We start from the raw sequence: 19,515 nt of genomic DNA on the forward strand, positions 1-19,515 counted from the left end.
TATGCATTTTTTATAAATACACTAACACAGCTGCAGTAAAAGCAGCAAGCTTTATTATTATTATGATTATTATTATTATCTTAATTATTATTTTTCTTGAAAATCTCTTAAAAACAACTGGTTTTTGCCCTAGGTTAGGTTTACTGCTTTTTATTTTAATTCTGTTGCTAATAGTTCTATCCCTAGCCAAAAAAGATTTGCTGAAAAAACCCTTAAAGCTCATCTTCACATTTACATGTAAAAGTGCTAAATAAGATTAAAATAATGTCTCTAAATCTAATGCTTCTTTGGATTCACTAAATGCACCATTTTTTAAACTCAGCCCACCAATACCTTATCATCAAACGTATGATTTTTAAAAATGTTCTACAAACAAAAAAACCCAAACCAAATCAAAAGAAAAAGCCCCCCCCCCAAAAACCCTTCAAGATTTTTAACAAAGTCAGTTTTATTTTTTAAAAGATACCAAACCTCATAATTTCTTGGCCCTAATGGATTTAGAGATATGATACTTGTATCTGAAATAGTGTGTTGAACAGGCTATCTCATTAAAAAAAAAATAAAAATTAAGGTTTATGTTAAGTAAGAAAAGGACTGCTTTTGAAAGGAAAAAAAAATCAGGTTTATCAAAATTAAGCTCAATCATCTGACTCTAAACAAAGAGGGCTTTGCTCTCCTGTGAGAAAGGAATGAATTCCTGTGCCACAGAGGAAGAACAGTTTTCCTCTGAATGACTGCAGGTACTCTAAAACTTTCTAGAAGTTCCAGAACACAATCTGTGGATCTAATCAGGCAAGAAGCATATGAAGAGTAATAAAACACAAGTTTTATATTGACATCCTCTTAAAGAGAGGCATTTACATAGAAATTTTTAATGTGAAGATAGTACAGTTTTTTTTCCCTCTTGGTAGTCCTTTGGCAACACTCTATTTCCTTTTTCTGTCATAATTTTGGTATTATTTCAACTCTGTGTTTATGTTTGCACAAAGTGGAGCTTGTGAACACAGTGTGAATCAGATAAGAAAACAAATAAAAATCCTCTTTAAACAGAGCTCAGTTAAATATAGTCAGAACTGTAAGTAGGCCTTTTTATAAGACATTTCATAAGAAAACACAATATAAACATAACAATGAAGCTACACTTATTAAAGACATTTTACATATTTTGAAATCATACAAAGCATGCATGTCATAGTTTAGGCATAATCAAGATTATACTTTGGGAAAGCTATAAATTCTCCTAACCCCCACACTGCTTACAAATTGGAAATAGCCCTAAGTACAGTTATTGCTGCAGTAATATCTCTATTTTAAAATCTGGGGAGAAGCTGCAAATACAAAAGCGAAGGAATACTTTTGAGTACAAGTCAAGCAACTATGTAACAGGAGAAAAAGTCACAATTTGCATTTCAGGAGAAAGGAAAAGAACCACATGTAACACTAACTCAGCAGAGAAGTGGGAGTTTGTTTGAAAATACTAGCCCTTATTAGGAAATCTTTTGGAAGATGAGTATCTGGAACTGAACTTTGTTTCTACTAAGGGTAGTGAATTTCTCAGCAAGACGGCAACAGTAACTAATAGAGAACATGCTTACATTCACTCAACAGTTTCAAAGAATTGAGTATCATTACTAGAACAAAAAGTTCTTCTTTCAAAAATAATCAGGTCTTTTTTTTTTTTTTCAATATTCTTCATCCACTTGCTCATCACCCTCCCCTTCTTCCCCACCCCTTCCGGCAGAAACATTCGGGTGCAGCAGCGGCTCAGAGGTTTTGCTGGGACAAGGGTTGCTCTTTGCTGTTGGGTGTCAGGTGCAGAGCCCGGATCCTGTCACCATCCCTAAGGCACCATGAGCAGCCCTGCAGCCTCACTACAGACTTTTTTTAGATTGGCTGAAAAGAGAAATCTTCTAAATGTCCATCTCCCTGCATTCTTCTTTTTGTGCAATAGAGCCATTGTCCTCATAGATCATCACAACTATGCAGAGCAAGCTCTAAGGGCCTGCTCTGGGGAAAAAAACAACCCAGATAGGGAAGACTCACACAGAGATAATACTAAACAGACAAACAAGGCTAATGAGGGAGCTGCAGGACAGAGCACTACACTTCTGCTAAGCTGCTGAAAGTTACTTTTCAAGTACACACAGAGTAAAGTTAAGGAAAAGATTTTCAAACCATACAGACTAAAGATAACAAAACAGAGATATCTGTAGGTAAGGAAGCTCATGTGTATGAGCTCGAGCTTAGTATGTTTAGTATGCTCAATGCTCATACTAAGCATTCTTGCAGAGATAAATGCCCAACACAAGCAAGTACTTGGAAATGCTCCTCTGAAAAAACAGAGAACAACATGTGAATTACAGAGGACCAGGTTAAACTGGTGAGGTAACTGTAGCGGTAAGACTCATGGTAATTCTGAATTCCAAGAAAATTTTCTGAATTTGCCATTAGAAAATCTGATATCTTGTAGCATTCCACTTGGATGAACAAGAGATAGCAATACAAAAAAGTAATATCAGAAAAATGAAAACAGCAAAAGGGTATTATGCTAGATAAGAAACAAACAACAAGAAAAAAAGACTGTTTCCCTACTGTGCTATATGCTCTGAGAGGTTTAAGATACTTCACTCTCTGTTCTGACTGTGAGAAACTTTACTGTAATTTTGACACAAATATAAAAGTTATTTGTAAGTAATTTATACCTGTTTGTTATTATAGCACAGTTTCTGATGGTGTTGTCCTTTAGATTCAAAAACTCTTGTGCCTTTTTTTTAATCTGGAAATTTTCATTACTCATTCTGAAAGGAATGAACTTGCAATCTGCATTGTCACAGTTTTTCTGAGTTCTACTATTCTATCCTGAAGTTCATCAGTCATAGAATCACAGACTAAGCTGAGTTGGAAGGGACCCACAAGGATCATCGGGTCTAACTTGTGGCCATGCACAGGACCATTCCCAAGAATCCTTCCCCTAGATTACCAGGAACTGACACTAAATCTGTTTCATCATCATATTCTAGCAGCATAAATGCTAGCTGTCAATAAAATATTAACAAAATCTGCCCATGGGTTTTGTCTTAGAAACTCAACTAGCAGACACTCTCTGGCTTGTTTTAATAAAACCAGTTGATGCCTCCCTCCTAACCAGTTTCTTCCTGACATCCAGTATTCCTTACTGATTCCCATGCTTTCTATCCAGTCTAATAATAATAGATGATTTACTGAATCCTAGATAAAATAAGTCCTTTGAACTTTTGTCTAGCACTCATTTCTTATCAAATAAGCAGAATTTCTTTCACTAGAGTTATAAAAAAATAAAGTCATGTTATGAGGTGCAAGAATCATACTCAGAAATGCATCCTTGTCATTCAATCAATCAAGCAATCAATATGAAATGTCAGGAAAAAAAAAAAAACCTGACCACTGCATCAAAAGGTTGTCACAACCCTTGTAAAAAAATAACAGAATTATGGAAAGAAGAAATTATGTTCTCAAGAAAGACAACGAACAACCCATCCTTATCCCAAAGCCCTCTGCCCTCCAGTATATTTTATTTCTTATTTATTATCTGCTTTTTCTGTCCATATTATCTAGACCTGTAGGAATTATTCATTATTCATTATATCATAAAATTACTACAAGGATGGACAGAAGAATAGTCCTACTGGCATTTCCAAAAAAGAGACTGAGAAAGAGATTAACAGAATTGGGGGGTAGGGTTTTGTGGTTTTGGTTTTTGATTGGCTGGTTTCTTTGTGGTTGGTTTTGTTTTTGTTTGTTTGGGGTTTTTGTGGGCTTTTGTGTTTTTTGTGGTTTTTTTTAAATAGCAGTGTCTACTCTGAAATGATACAGCCCTAAGCCTGGAAGGTTGCATTGCTTTGCTTGAATTTCCATGTTTCCCAAGCGAGGTTATTTTTAACACAGCATAGAGGTGCTTGTTAACAGTCACTAAGCACCTCCAGTGAACCATCCTATTCTCCATCAGCAAAGCAATGGATGAGGTTTTCTTTTCTAAATCTTTACCTTAAGTTCAGTCATCCAACCATGAGAGAAAGCCTTCTTGATACCAGTCTTGGAAGGTGAAGCGTGGGGCAATCAATTGGATGAAGAAGAGTTCTTCAAGCTGCAGTGAGCTCGCAAAAGGAACATCCATATTCTGTGGGGTGCACGATTATCAGAACGTCACTGCTCAGTGACAATCTCCTCACTTAGATGACATTATCTAATCTGGAATTGGGAATTTGGTGCTTAATTCAAAAGAACGCAGAGAAAGCCACTTCTTTATAGGGCAAATTACAGAAAATACACTTTAGCAGGATATTCCATTTTTTACATAGGGAAATATGTTATAAGATTGTCACATATTTTTGCTCAGGTTGCAAGTTACTTCCTCAGGGAAGCAGACAAACACTTCAAGATTCCTTCCAAGTACCAGAGATACACATAAGTGAAAAGGGTTTTTTGTCATTCTGTTTTCACCTTGTGACAACACTTGATTTCAGCTCTGCTTCATGGTATGTAATCTGTCTCTGAAATGTTAATGCCCATGGCTTCATTTCAGGTTGTTGACATTGACCTTCACCAATAGAAGATGGAAAATAAATAACTTTGGTTCTATGTAAGAAAAATCTCATTGTGGTTCACACCATAAACATGGCAAGGTATTTTCATGTAGAAAATTGACCTGGTATTAGTATACTGTCACACTAGAAATGCTGTCCATTCTTCTAAGCTTCTTAGCTCTCCTTCTCTGCATCTCTTCCACTCTCACCTATGTCAAAATAGTTGCAAGCCATTGTTGGCACTTAAAGAGAAGAAAAGTATGCTCCTACAAACAGATGATCTTTCTGGAGCACTATCTGCTGACCAGGGAATAGAATGCAAAGGGGAGGAATTGTTTTCCTTTCTTAAGGCAGTTGTCTGCATGTACCAGGAGAACTGAGAGGGGTCCAGGGATAGCAATACTTCTATTTATCTGCGATTGAAGTTTTCCTTTTCTCCAGAACTCATTTTACTGATGATACCCCTCCCCATTACCTCTATCCACTTTAAAATGCATTATTATGTCTCTATATATGGTATAAATTCTGTAATAAAATTCTTCCTTCCTATTACAGAAGTTTTCGTCTCATTCAAAACAAACCTAGAACCCCAAATCAAAATGTAGAATGATCAATACTGGCCTCAGTCACTCACTGGTATGGAAACTATAAGATAAGATTTTCTGTAGAGGGGAATAGAGAGTTGTAACACAAAATCAAGACAACAGATGATGATTTCTTATCCTAATCTAGTTTCCTATAATTTTCCTGTGATTTAAAGTTTAGTTGCTGTATTCAGAAAATTTGCAGTTCTATATTTATTCTGTATATATGTATATATTTATTTTCCAAAATAAGGCTGACAAAGAAAGCTAGAAAAGTTGGATTATAACTAAATGCTTATGTATGCCTGGAGCTATTTTCAATTTCTTGTGGTCATTTTGGGAGTTTTGCTTCTTTTTTTTCCCTTTTCCTTTTCTTCTTTTTTACTATGATAACTAAGAAAAGCTGGATTTTTATTAGGAATATTGTCAGAAGATTACAAGCGTTTTCTGATGAACTATCTAACCTATCCAATTTGTGGGCACAATGAACAAATACATAATAAGCACAGATTTCACAGAACAGTTACTAGAAGTATTATGAAATCTTAAACATGAACAAAAGGAAGGTGCAGCAAATATACATAATTCCATTGCAGATTTACATAAAAATAGAAACCAATTCTTTCACTGACCATCTATAAGGCACATATTCTGAATACTTTCCAATAGCATTGAACAGGGGGTGTAAAATAATGATTACAGGTCCTTCTAACTCCAACATGCAAGTGGATCTGCCCCATATGTACAGACACAAACATGTATGCACAGGCTCACACAGACACACACTCCTTTTTCAACTGAATAGAAAAGCAAATCTTATAAATAATAGCTACCTTGCAGCAGTTCCATACACACCACTTTCATTTTTAAGTAACATCAAACGTGTGCAGTATGCTAAAAGGAAGAATTATCTACAGAAAGTCAAATTCAGCCCTTTTTGACCATTTCTTCAAGTGAAAAAAGTGAGATGGTAATGAACTTTATTGGCTTGAAGACAGTAGTAAACTAGAATTTCAGATCTACTCATTCCATAAAAACATGGAACCTACGCTTTTCAAAAAAATCTGCCTTTTTATTTCTGATCTTTTATTTTGAGTTTTCAGAAACAAATAACTACCTGTGTCATGCTTGCCTTACTTATTGATCATGTAAGTCATAGGACAAAACCTGAACAACCTATGGAGGCTACACATTTATATTTCTTATACTCCTTTAAAATACATATTCTGCATCAAGAGCACACCTTCAGTTCCTGAAGATCTGTCCCAGAAGTTCATACTTGGCACCACTTTTGGAGGCCCATATATCTCCACATCACTTCTAAAACTTCAGAACTTGGCTATTAGGACCAATTTTCACATAATAAATTTTAAAGAAGTACCCAGTTTATATTATATTGTCATAACAGAAATTTTCTTTAATTCTCAATAGTGGAGACATTAGTAAGTTGCACCACACATTAAAATGAAATAGACATTTTTAGGTTTCTCCTCCCATTTTGTATAATATAGAAAGGAAAGAAGGGAAGTGGGTCCATGATTTAGCATATGAGTATTTAGTCTACAACATCATTTGGAAAATCTATCAAGCCTCATTTGTATATTGTTCTAAAAAAATGTGTTAATTCACTGATTTCTGACAAAATTCAAAAGTAGTGACTGACAAAAAATGACACGTTTTATTTGCTCTGATTATGCCACAGATAGTAGTCTAAGCCTGAGCCACCACAAGACATAGTAAATACAACTCTGAACTGTTTTACAATCATGAATAATATATAACCATATTTTTCATACTTGATATGCTCTTTGAGTTTCATTACAAGAAGTTCCATTCCTTGCAAAATTCCTATTGCTTTGAAATTTACATCAAGCAAAATTTGGAGATTTATAGTAGCTTTCTATGAAGAACACAAAAATCTGAGCTTTAAATAGATGATACTGAGAAATATTTGGAAGTCACAGCTCAGATTTTAAGTTATTTAATAAGTTCACTGACAAGAGTGAGTCAGGGCTTCTGCAAGGCAAGTCATCCTGTGTCTGGTGCCTTCCCTTTGGGCTAACAGTCCTTGTTCCCAGTGAGAGCTGGACTACTGAGTAAGATAGAGCAAAGGTTTGGTCTGTCACAGCAATTCCTATTTCAATGAGACCTAGGAGCTAGAAAGGAATGCCAGATCAAACCACAAAAACCATTCTGTAAAATACTTAATATAAGTATATATAGGAAGTGGACTAAAACATCAACCTAGAAATCCTGTCTACAATACAACACCACTTTTTATTAATTACAGAGCACGCCATTGATTCTGACATATCTAAAATAGCATCTTATTGTATGCAACTATCTATATTCGAGTCTCATACTTAGTCACAGTGTATTCTTGAGAAACACAATATTAATTACAGTTCTGGGCTTAAAACAGACCTGTTTCATTTATCATTTGGTTCAACTCCATGATTATATACTTTCTAGCTTAAAATTCATGAGTAGTGTAGAAAAGTATAACACTCTTTTTGTTAAAGCTGACCAAGCTTTACATTGTGAAAGAATCAAGTCTACTGCTCATCTGGCAATAAAAGAAAACCAGGGAAAAGGGGTGAAATATTTGATGATACAAACAAACAATATTGTTACTTAGCTTAGTTTAGATACCCTGACTATGTGAGAGGAATGCTGAAATATGAGTGCATTCTATGCTAGGTTGAAGCTTTTCCTCTTTGTTTTCCTTCTTTTAGCAAGAAAGAACCCTTGGGGTCAGGTCCTGCTCCCACTGAAGACAAAAGCAAAAGTCTTCACTGGGGTTCAGGAGCAGGACAGGGACTGTAAAACATTCTTCTTCCCTTTTGTATCTTTTTGTATGAGCTTTTGTTCCTGGAGGCTATGCTGATAGGAAGCTTTTAAGATTTCTGAAGTTGAAATAGAGAGTTGGAAGGCTTATGTTCCTAAAGAACCATCATGCTGTCATCTAATTTATCTGAAATCACTGACCCCAATTTGCCAGTGTTACTTAAAAAAAATTAAAGCATTGGATTTACTCTCAGCTAAGAAAACAAAGGTAGTTTTTAAAAACATATTTTATGCCACAACAGGTACAACCTTTTATCCCAGTTGCATAACTGCCATTCATTTGCTCAGATTTCAGTTCCCACATTCACACTCAACTCTTCTGCTAAAGAAATTTCCTATACATATAAATAGTGGTCTTTGCCAAACACTTATCCACTGCTGATACCTACACATCTCTCTCTGCATTTCCTGGCCTACCTGTTAACAAGGCTTCTAAGAGACAACGCTTTTCATTGATCAGGACAGAAAGCAACTATGGCACATATTCTAAAAGGCATTTGTATATTTTTTCTTGCAAATGTTTAATAATCAAAGAAAATTAGTATCTCAGAAATTTATTTACAGCTGGAAAATCTCTCTTGAGCGGTCTATATTCATACACATGTAACACAGGTGCCACAGATGAAATAATGGTAAACCATGTTTGGTGAGAGTCCTGTTTCCAAAGAGTGTGTCTCACTCACCTGTTTGGCTAAGTTGAGATGTGCTCCTGCTCCTTCGAGACACTATGGCAACCACTTTGGCACTAAAGCTGGAACGCCTTTTCTTCCCACCTGTTCCAACCATGCCGACAGCCGTGTCCGACTGACTCCCATCAATGTGCTCCAGCTTATATATCTCTCCGCTCACACTTGTGCTCTTAGTGATTCTCCCTGAAGTCCCCATCCGTCTGCCTTGCATTTTAGGAGTAAATGTACTACAGTTACAAAGTAAAAACAAACATGTTAATTTGTCTGTGCAACAGCATTTCCAAAAGCCTTTTTTTTTTTAATCAGTAAATTAATTTAAAGTCTTGATACATTTCCATTTATTTGGTTCACAAGTAAAGCTTAATTCGATGCCCCTCACAGTACATCTTTCCAGTACTATTGCTTGTTCTCCACTTCTTTGAGGGAAATAAATAAAATGAACACTTTCCCATGTTTTTCAGAGCGACAGAAAGAGAGACATTTAAAAGTTATCTGAAGCTTCCCTGTCTATGTCCCCACAATACAGAAACAAATAAAACAGCAATTTTAGAACCAAACAAAATTAACACAGGCCAGTAGTTTAACATATACATCTATCAGTACTGTTCACCAAAGCCTTAAGACCAAATAGAAATGAAGATACCATCATCTAAATTTTCATACTTTTCACAGAGATAATGTAATATGTAGTATATTTTAGGTCTTCACTCTCTCACTTCATTAAAGGTAAGGGCAATAATCACAGCATGAAGGCAAAATAATTTTGAGGCAAAATTCCTAATAACCCACTGGAACCTTCATTGATTGACAGAAAGATGAACAGCTCTGTCAGTTCTGTTTGAGTTCCTTTAGCTATTGCATTGCATTTGAATGTTTCTATACAGACCCTTTTTCTGCCCCTGTACATAGAGGCAGGATAAAGTGTTCACACACAGAGTCTAGAAAACAGTCTCAAATACTCACAGGACACACTAATACACAGTCCTACTGCTATGACCAAGCAATGCCCTAGCTCTAATGGCAATATAAAGTTAGCTGTCACTCTGTAGAAACACAGAAATTTAAATTGCAGCTGGACTCACTTCAGATGCAGTTGTTAAATCAGCCAGGCATGTAGGAAATTCCTTGATCTTGTATTGCTGATTAGTAGACCTACATGCTAATTTCAGGAATTTTTTTTCAGTAATTCTGTATTTTGAAGTCAAATTTATTTGTTAACCAACAGTCCTTCTGTCTCTCCCAGCAAGTTCCCTTCCCAGCAGATGCAATGGCCTGCTCCTGTCCCTCATTCACATCCACCCCTCACTCCCTCTCCCCCAGTCAAAATTAGAAAGAGTGGGGTTAGAGGCTTCTTTATGTCATGCCAAGTTTCAGACAGATAGAAAATCAGGCCAGGTGGAAATGAAGGGGTCAATTGGAGAAGAGATGATATCCCGTCACTTCTATGGATCTGGGCCCTGCTGGAGCTCAAATCACTCCTGTCCCAAGACAGATCCAGGAAAGTATAAAAAACTGTATCCCTAAGCTATAATTAAAACAGTGTATCCCTGTTTTACTGGCATTTACCAAGAGTTACTAATGTGTGACCATAGGTAAGAGCACGTAAAAATAGACAGTATTCTTTTGAAAATGAAGCTGGAAAAGTAAAGTCTTTGAATAGACAACACTTAATAGAAAGACCAGTATCAACCTCTGCATAGGCTTTTAACTACCCTCAGCACTTAGGATCTGCTCCTGTTAAGCTCAGATAAAAAAAACAGCTGCCACCATCAAACAGTACAAGCTGCTTGATGCACTAAAGTATTCAAGAACACATTTTAGTGCACTACCCGAGGTACACTGAGCTTAAAATAGGTTCTGTCGTGTTCCCTCCTGTCCCAGAGAAACTGTATTGACTGGCATTTGGGTTTGCAAAGCAAAAACATGAGTATGTATTTTGATGTTTCCGTATAGAATTCCTTTGTATTTTATCACCACTCTCACCCAGCATGCACTCTCTCACATAAATGTGAGAGTACACACAGACATATTCAATCATGCTAGGAAGAATTTTAGCTGGAAAAAAAACCAACAAAACCAAACCAACTCAAAAAATACCGTCTTCCACATATATATATACAAATATCAAAGAAAAGGCCTCTAGGGTGATAGAAGGCAACACTGTTAACTGGTTTCTTCTCTGCAGCAAGAGACACTTCACCGTTTCGAGGAGAGGGCAGAACCACACAGGCCTCATTCTGAGGGATCCTACTTCCTACTTTGAGTCAACATGGACAACTCCTTTCCACATGGATAATTTGTTTCTAACAGCACTTGGAATTGGATTTCAGTGACTGTTTCTACATTGCCAACAATGGCCCCTACACAAAGCATTCTGTAGTTATTTTGTTCCCATTTTGAGCCATGGAGTGGTCAATTCTATCAATTCTTGAGTTTATGCATCGATATGTCAGGAAGAGAGAGGAAAGAAACAGCAAATACTTCTTTTGAGAGCACCTGTTGACACTTGAACTATATTAACATGTGCTTTGCTGACATACTGATTGATAAACCTATAATTTCCAGCACTAAAGTTCAATGGACTATAAAATCTGCCATGCAATTAAAGAATTATTTGCCATATTATTGAATTTGCTCTACTGAATTTCAGGTGTTTATAAAAATACTAAAATCATTATGTTTTTGTGCCAGCCTTCACCTTTTTTTTTTTTTTAACAATTTACCTGAAATGCTGTAATTTCACTTTGTTTAGTATGTATTTAGGAGGCACTGATGTCCATCAGCTGAGAAATAAGACAAGATAGTATTGTAACTTTTGGAAAAAAAACATTTTTGATGCATTAATTCACTAATTCAGGGAATATGGGAACTTTCTGAATAATAGAAAATTTGCTTTTTTCAAAGACATATAAATTTTATTTTTGATTCTTTGCAACAGCTAGAGGGAACTAGAAGATTTATCTTAATTAAAAAAAAACCAGAGAAATTTAGAATTCAAATTAATCTTATACTTGTTTCTACCTTGCAAATACGAAGCCCTACCTTTCTAGGAAATATATTCTAGTGTACTAGTACAAAATAGCTATTAGTTTACTAGAAATGGGTATAATGGGATAGGACCAAGGATACTACAGCTGTCCAATACTTCCTCTTGTCATAAAAAAGCAAACAGGTTAAGTTTTTTATGCGTTCATCTAATCCCTGTGCTAGTTTATTATTTTTCATTAACTGAAACAGTCTCAAAAGAATGGGCATTTAAAATTCAGCATTCTTATACCATCTAATTGAGTACCCTTAGAACACAATACTTTTCCATTACATTACTGGTTATCACTTGAAGAAAAAGCTCCTAGCTCACACTCTTGCTTTCTTCACTACTGTTAGAGTTTAATTTATGAAGCACAAAGAAGAAAAGGACCTGCATGAATATATCCCTTTGAACTTAACCATTCTGGTAATAACATAACTAAATTTTTATTTCCTTCTCTGGACTTGCTGGGATTATTAACACATTCATTTAAATGCAGATGAAAGTTTTTGCAGGCTTGTGGCTAAAATTGGTAAATTATTAAATTATATGTAGTTCTCATAACAAAATAAATAAATATAGTTTTCTGTAGCAGGATAATGAAGAGTAATATATTTATCAGTATAGTCCATTTAGTCATAAATTAACTAATTCACTAAGTTTTTATTTACAATTATTTTATGATTTTTAGCAATTCTTGTGATGAATAGTTCAGCAAAAGTCTTATGTTATTTCTAAGGATTTCTAATTACAGTCATAGCAACATAATTGATGTGCATATTAAGAAGGTTACAGACAATCTATATGGGCCTGTGTATTACTTCACAGATATTCAGCATGTAAAAAGAATCACTGGATTTTTAACTTAATTTTTTAAAATTTACTATAACCTATAAAGAAAACCTCCTTCTGACCCCAGAAAGAGCAGAGGAGCCTCCCCAGCACTGGGGTCAGACACTACCCCGAGGTTCCTGCATCAGTGGGGAAGACACTGCTCCCTCTACCAAGAGAAAAATGCTTATATTTCCTGCCAAAACTTATGCAGCTGAGATAGATCCCATCTAAAGTGGTATCTGAACTACACGAGGCAAAATCAAGACTGTATTTACACGTGAGCTATCAGAGTTTTGAAAGAAAGCAACACATTCAGTTTTGCAAGCTGCCCCTACCTGAAGGTTGCATCAGTGGGCAGGAAGAATGAGCTATTAAGACAAAAAACTTAATCAAAAAGTAGTCTGAGTTACAAGATAGCATAAAAATTAACCCTGAAACAAATTCGATAAGATGAGCATGCTACAAGGGCATTGTGGATTATACTTGCTTATATTAACTGAAACAAACTGAACTGAAACGAAGGCAAGTACCTGTATAAAATCGTTATATATCTTTCTGTGTACAGATAACTAATATATAGGCATTCAAGATCCATAAAAGCATACTGGACAAATCATTTGAGTTGAGAAAATTGGCATACAGATATACACTCAGTATCTCTCAGTGATTACATAAAATACCTGCACATTCCCTCTGAAAAAGAAAGATAATAAGACAGTAGTAAGAAAGCTAGAAAAACACTTGATCATAAACTCACCTATGTAATAGCTGGAAGTATATCCTTTCACAGAAAAATTCTGAAATGATTAGCCATTGCTAAAATTACAGCATTTCCTTCATTCTCTTAGAATTACTGATGATGTATAAAAAAATACTTTAGGTATTTATTTTTATGATCCCTCATTTTTTCTCCACCCATTTTTCCAGTAATGCAAGCCATGAGTAAATAAATGATGCCCTGTACTCCTTGCTGTGTAGATGATGTTGTAAGTTCTTTGCAGACAGTTGCAGCAACTTGAATCTTTCAGCAGAATCCCTGGCCCCCACCAGCACAAGCTACTGCCCTTCTCCTCTCTCCTGCTGAATGCAGCATCACGTACTAATTCATAGCCCCTATGGCACCCTTTTGCAATGAGGTAGCTCATGAATACTAACAATCTCCTAAATGCATGATAGTTCTGGACCAAAGGGAAGATATTTTTATAATGAAAAACATTACATTTCTAAAAATAAGTGTCTTGTTATTAGTATTGTATGATATATAATCAATAAATACAAACAATTACTTATCTACAAATTTCTCTGTCATTTGAAGAAAATATAGTTATATTTACATATGATATAGAACATTTTCTACAAGATAAATTACAGTACAATTTTTAATAAATATTTATAAATATTCATTAGCATTTAATAAATTAATTGAAGCATGGGGCTTTACAAACCAAAGGACAAACATATATCCTATATTATAATTAGTCAAAAGAATTTTTTAGACCATCATTAAATAGTAATTTCGTACAGTCTGTACCAACTGGAACTACATATTGATTTAACATGCACATTAATCATGCATTAGATCTATGAAATAGCTATTAGGTTTAAAAAAAACCCCCTTGCTCCTGCTGTCAAGTCACTATATTAGAGTCCTATTGGTGTATTAAGATATTTGCAGATCAGTAATTTGTAGGTTGTATCTGTTGCTGACAATATTCCTATATGGTATGGAAGTGCCACTCAGTGACACAGATGCTCACCTCTGGGATGACACCCCAGCCCCAAACTCTCACCGAGGCAAGGGCTGAGGAAGATTGCCTTACAGAAGCCTCCTCTGGGAGCTTAACTGGTTAAACTCCTACTTTGGAAGATCAGGAAATTTCCATATTGGAATACAGTATATCATAATCTGGGTTGTGAAAATGCTTTTCTCAGCAGCACACTGACCACTGAATTGTGCAAGTTTCACAGCTCTGACTGATTTCTATTTTTTAAACTTGCAAAACGAGCATTTCTCCATGAAACGAAAGAATAACAATTCAGAAAGTAAGTCTGAACATTGCAAAGGATAAGCAGATTTTAACTATTTTCCAAGCAAAAGATAAGCAGATTTTTATTATTTGCCATGAACATTTCAAGTTAATTTATATTCTCTGAAACAAGCAGAGCAATTGTCTCTGTATGTGGGAGCCTGTGTGTCTGCCTGCACATACCCAAGGCACCATCAGCCTGAAGCCAGCTAATGACATGAATCATAAAATGAAACCAACACAAAAGCAGCGACCCCAGGAGCACTGTTCAGGATTAACTATTGCTATTAATGCTGATGTGGAAAGGCTAATGTGAATCAAAAGGTAAACAGCTCAAATGACCCAAATTTGACTGCACATAGTCATGTACATATTCTGTTAACCTGTACCAAACATAGAAAGGATGTAAATGTTAAACCTGTATCAAGAAAATAGATACTGGGGGTGGGGGTGTGTGTATGAAAAATACAAAAATGTGTAGCTCAACACTGAAGGAAACTTTCTTCAGTATCAAAAAAGCTGAATTCCTCAGTTTTTCTTTCTTTGCATGATATTCAGGAGTAACATTATTTTCCCTGTTGCTTTTTTTCCCATGTTGCTTTTTTCCCTCTAAATCATGAGGTACTGAAGTACCTGTGGTCTCACTGCTCTTCATGAAAAAAATCCCATTTCGTTGATATGAAGTAGATTGCTTGCTGTTCCATTACAAAAGTAAATAATAGCAACAGGCAATAGCAACAAAATAGGAAATGCAGGAGAAGAATCTGAAAAGCTAAACGGGACAGTGCAAGGTCAGGACTAACAAAAAAAAATGCAGATAAAATTTTTAAAAATATAGTAAACTGAAATGAAGATAAAGCAAGTGAGAGGTACTCTGAGGTCTGAGCCATGGCTAAAACTATTTTCCTACATTTCTTTAATCTAAAAAGAACAAGTACTGCCTGTTTAAAATATTAGCATAATGTTCTTAAACTAAAAGTTTATGGATTACATTTCATCTTTATCAACTGCAGTAATTAAATGAAAAAACCAATTAAAATAATTTTTCAGTCTTTTTTAAATCATTAAGAAAGACTGCTGGTGATGTGACAGTTTCTTTGAAAGTGGAAACATAATTGGATAATTAAAAATGCAGAAGCAATGCTCCATAGCACATTTTTCATGTACAGATGTTCTGAAGGGATTAAAGACTCCATCTCCCTCCCTCTCTGACAGACACATAAAGCAGTTTATAATGACGGATTTTCAAAAATCATTATCTTTAGATAATGAATAATTAGAACATTAATTACTCTGGCTTAACCTTGGTGTTGTACATAAATGACCTCAGAACCAGAAGTTTCCATCTGTAATATACTCTCCGGGGGTAAAGAGGATACATTTTATTTTTTAAGCAGCTTATCTAAAATGTTTTCATATATCTTGACTTCATGGTAATAACTTGAAGGCTACTGCCCCCTATTTCCCCCCTGCAAAAAGCAAAAGCTGTGACTCAGGTAACATCAGAGTGCCTGTCCTTGCCCCAAGACAGATCACCTGAGCAGCAATATTAACTAATCGCAGTACATGCTCAATATGCTTCTCTCTTTAATGAAACTGGGAAGTGCACAGCCAATAAAACTTTTTTGGTGTTCAGTTTTTAGCTGCAGTGATTTGGATAATCAGAAACAAAGTAGGATTGGCAAATTACTTCAAGTATTGCAGTGGATGCTTGCACTGTGGAGATTTTAGATGCAAAATGCCTTGCCTGTTACCTGAATCTGTTCTGATCATCAAACATGAAAAATTTAGGGAGAAATTTTACATGCCTGGTTTCTGCCCATAGTCAAATTTCTTCTTTTATCTGTTCTAAGTTCCACCTGATATACCATGGCAGATTGCCTGGCCCTTTTGAAGGAAATAAAAAGAAAAAACCCCCCAAAAACAGCAACAACAAAAAAATTATAAATTCATTTCACTTTGAGAAGTGGCCAGTGTCTCACTGAAAGATTCCAGTGAGGTGATCCTTCTATTTGGCACATAGAGTACCTGTCAATTCTTTTGAGTACTTGTCAATTTGGTAAAACAACTTCTTTAAGTCATACCTCTCATATTAAAAGATTTCAAAGAGATCAACTGTTAAGATACCAGGAAACCTTCTTGTTGCAAAGTGACATTGCACTCACTCGCAGCCCCTATTGCTAAATAGATTGTACATTTCCTGAATATTACTATTTTGCCTCCAGCTCAGAGGCAGAAAGTCAGTATTTCCCAGGAATTGCACCTCTTGCCTATTCTGCATTTGGGAGAAATTAGCTAGACTGTCCAGGATGCAGGGAGGCTGCAAGTTTGTTGGCCATCAGGCATGACTCAAGACAAAGTCACCTGCCTGGAGTACAAAAAAGAGTATAATGGACAATAATGCCTGGTAGGAAAGAGTTCATGGTGATACTGAAGCAGAAAGAGCATAAGAAAACTGAGGAATGAATTCTATTCATCACTCCTTCTGAAAACAAAACAGTTCCTAAAAATTCCTGAAACTGAATGAAAAAGGTCTTTTCAATGTCCCAGCACAAGTATTTATTATATTATGACCCCCCCCCGAGATGGTCAGTTTATCTTTTGTAGCCACAAAGCACTCACTATCCTCTCTGCTTTCGCAGAGAAAGCTTTTCCATGTGCCATCACAACGTTTTGTGTGGTGAACTCAGCAACCATGCAACTGTGCAGTCTCTAACACTGTCACTGGGCTAAACAAACGAGAACCTTAAAGAATCATGTGTGAGTTCTGCTCCAAACTTTCCACATGATAGGGAGATTGAATTCACAGCATCAAGACACAATAAACTCCCATGCAACAGGCAGCATATGGTCACCAACAAAGACATGTCTGAAATGAGTTGTCACTAATCACATAAAAACTATGGGGCAGAGTAATTTCCCAGAGCAGTAATAAACTAGGCAAGTGAGAAGAGCATTCTTTATCTTTCTACAATTCCTGCCTCATTCTCTAAACAAGTTTAGAGAAGGCTTTGTCCCTATGGCTTTGCCTCAAAATCTTGATTAGGCTTTTTGTTGCGCAAATACTTTCTTTTCAAGAATGAACACTATTACCATCCTGAAGTTTTAAAAAACCCCCTTCTTCATTTATCAGTTTTGATGACAGCTGCAACACAGTTGTCCACGTTTGTGAAGCTCTTGGTAAGTCTTGTGAAGTCCTTGATAACCCTGCTAGGGAATTTGCAATAACTACAAATTTCACAATGCACTGTAATAAAACTGCATCATCTTTCAAGGCTTGCATTGTTTGTTCCTGTATCCATGTTTTTCTATTTTAGTTGTTGTATTTTAAGCAAAGTAGCAGTCATACTATTGCTACTCAACACAGTTACATGAAGACTGAGAAGTTTTCCAACAGCTCGAGCTTTTGGTGTACGTAAAAACAAGATAAGGAGTTTAGATTTTTGTTTAGAATATCTCTGTGTGTCGAAAAAGATCAGTTACTCCTCTAGGAGGAAGCTGAATTAAGGTAGCTGTTTGTTAAGCACACACAGAAGTCTCCCTGTTTTTAAATAAAGAGATGAACTAGTCTTCCTTGTAAACCCAGATTTAAAATATTACCCTTATGTCAAGGTGTTCCACAGCATAATGTTATCAATAACCATTAAAAAAATATTAATACTTGTAAAAACATGTCACTATCTTGAGTGTAGACTTGTTAGTTTCATGGGTTTCCACTTTCCTGTGAAATTCATGTTGGTTTTTTGGCTTCTAAATTTCCAATCCAGAAAAAAAGACTGTTATTTTTACATTTTTAACACTAAAGAACTATTGCATTATAAATATATGAATTACTTTAATTAGTGTAGATTAGTTCTAGTATCTCTATTTCTTTCTTAGAAAGGAGGAATTCCAATTTACATAGAAGACGTAGGATTTCATACTTATGTGAAATATAGCCAAATCATCTTAAAAAATCTTGCACATGAAAATTGCAGGATCTACAATTTGCCACAAGAAAGAAATACCTGGGTCAATAAATACTCTTAAGTTAAATTTGCAGAGACATAATTTAAAAAATTTTGACCATTAAAAATGGGAACTTCAGAAAAGAGAACAACAGCATTATGTCCCCAAAGCCATACCAGTTCACACTAAGAAAAGAAATGAGTAGCTTTTCAATGAGTACCATTGCACTGGAGCTTTGACAGCTGATTAAAACCAAATCATATTGAAGCATTGATTCTGGTGATCCATAGCCCAGCTGATAAAGCAAAACTTCAGTCATTTATAAATTTGCAAGACATTAGCTATGCAGGCTTTGAAGCAGATATAATATGGAAGATAAATAGAAACTGAGAACTTGGTCCAAGATTCTTTAGAAATGTGACAACTGAAAAGGTTGATGTGATTTTTATGTGAATACCCATGCACCAGAATTCATCATTTCTGCTACTGCTGCAGGTATGTAATTGACTGTGTGGTGCTTTAGGCCTGAGAAATATGGAACAGACCTTCCACAATGATGCTTTGAAATGCTGCTCATGGCAGAATTTAAGCAGAAACCCAGGAAAAACCCCTTTGAAAATGCCATTTAAGGACCAGCTTTCAACGTGATGCAGACTGATATTGCCACACCACTGTTTGTGGAGCTGTGGAGATTTGTAGTTGATAGGATCTAGCTCTTCATATATTGCTGACATCTACTTCTGAGCAAGGGACCCAGCTCAGCATGCTGCCAGAGCACTGTGATGATTATCACCTGATGGCACACAGCTAGGCATGCACAAGGCATGCAAGGGTTTGGGGTTTTTTTAATCTGCTCAGCAGTGCCACAGCACATACAGCACACAAGATGATCTACTGTGTCTTCTGGTATGACACCCTGAAGGCTCTCAGAATCCAAGAATGAGGAACCACCTTGATTCCAAGTATGTGATGTATCCTTTTCCAGACTAGGGTCTG

At 35.8% G+C, this 19,515-nt stretch overlaps 1 protein-coding gene across 49 annotated transcripts in view; it reads right to left on the bottom strand.

Moving 5' to 3' along the window:
- Positions 1-19,515, bottom strand: part of RIMS1 (regulating synaptic membrane exocytosis 1) — a 316,584-nt gene that overhangs the window by 35,020 nt on the left and 262,049 nt on the right. For 34 of the 49 annotated variants that reach the window (XM_039568325.1, XM_039568320.1, XM_039568317.1 and 31 more), the window contains one exon: positions 8,677-8,909. The exons of 14 other annotated variants lie outside the window; for them this stretch is intronic. In XM_039568325.1, coding sequence (XP_039424259.1) covers positions 8,677-8,909 — 233 coding nt within the window. Of the gene's footprint in view, positions 1-8,676; positions 8,910-13,301; positions 13,591-19,515 lie in introns of those variants that run through there. One more of the 49 variants, XM_019289263.2, reaches the window with a different exon arrangement.

Source organism: Corvus cornix, chromosome 3, assembly GCF_000738735.6.
Source record: "Corvus cornix cornix isolate S_Up_H32 chromosome 3, ASM73873v5, whole genome shotgun sequence".
In the NCBI taxonomy this organism is placed as follows: Eukaryota; Metazoa; Chordata; class Aves; order Passeriformes; family Corvidae; genus Corvus; species Corvus cornix.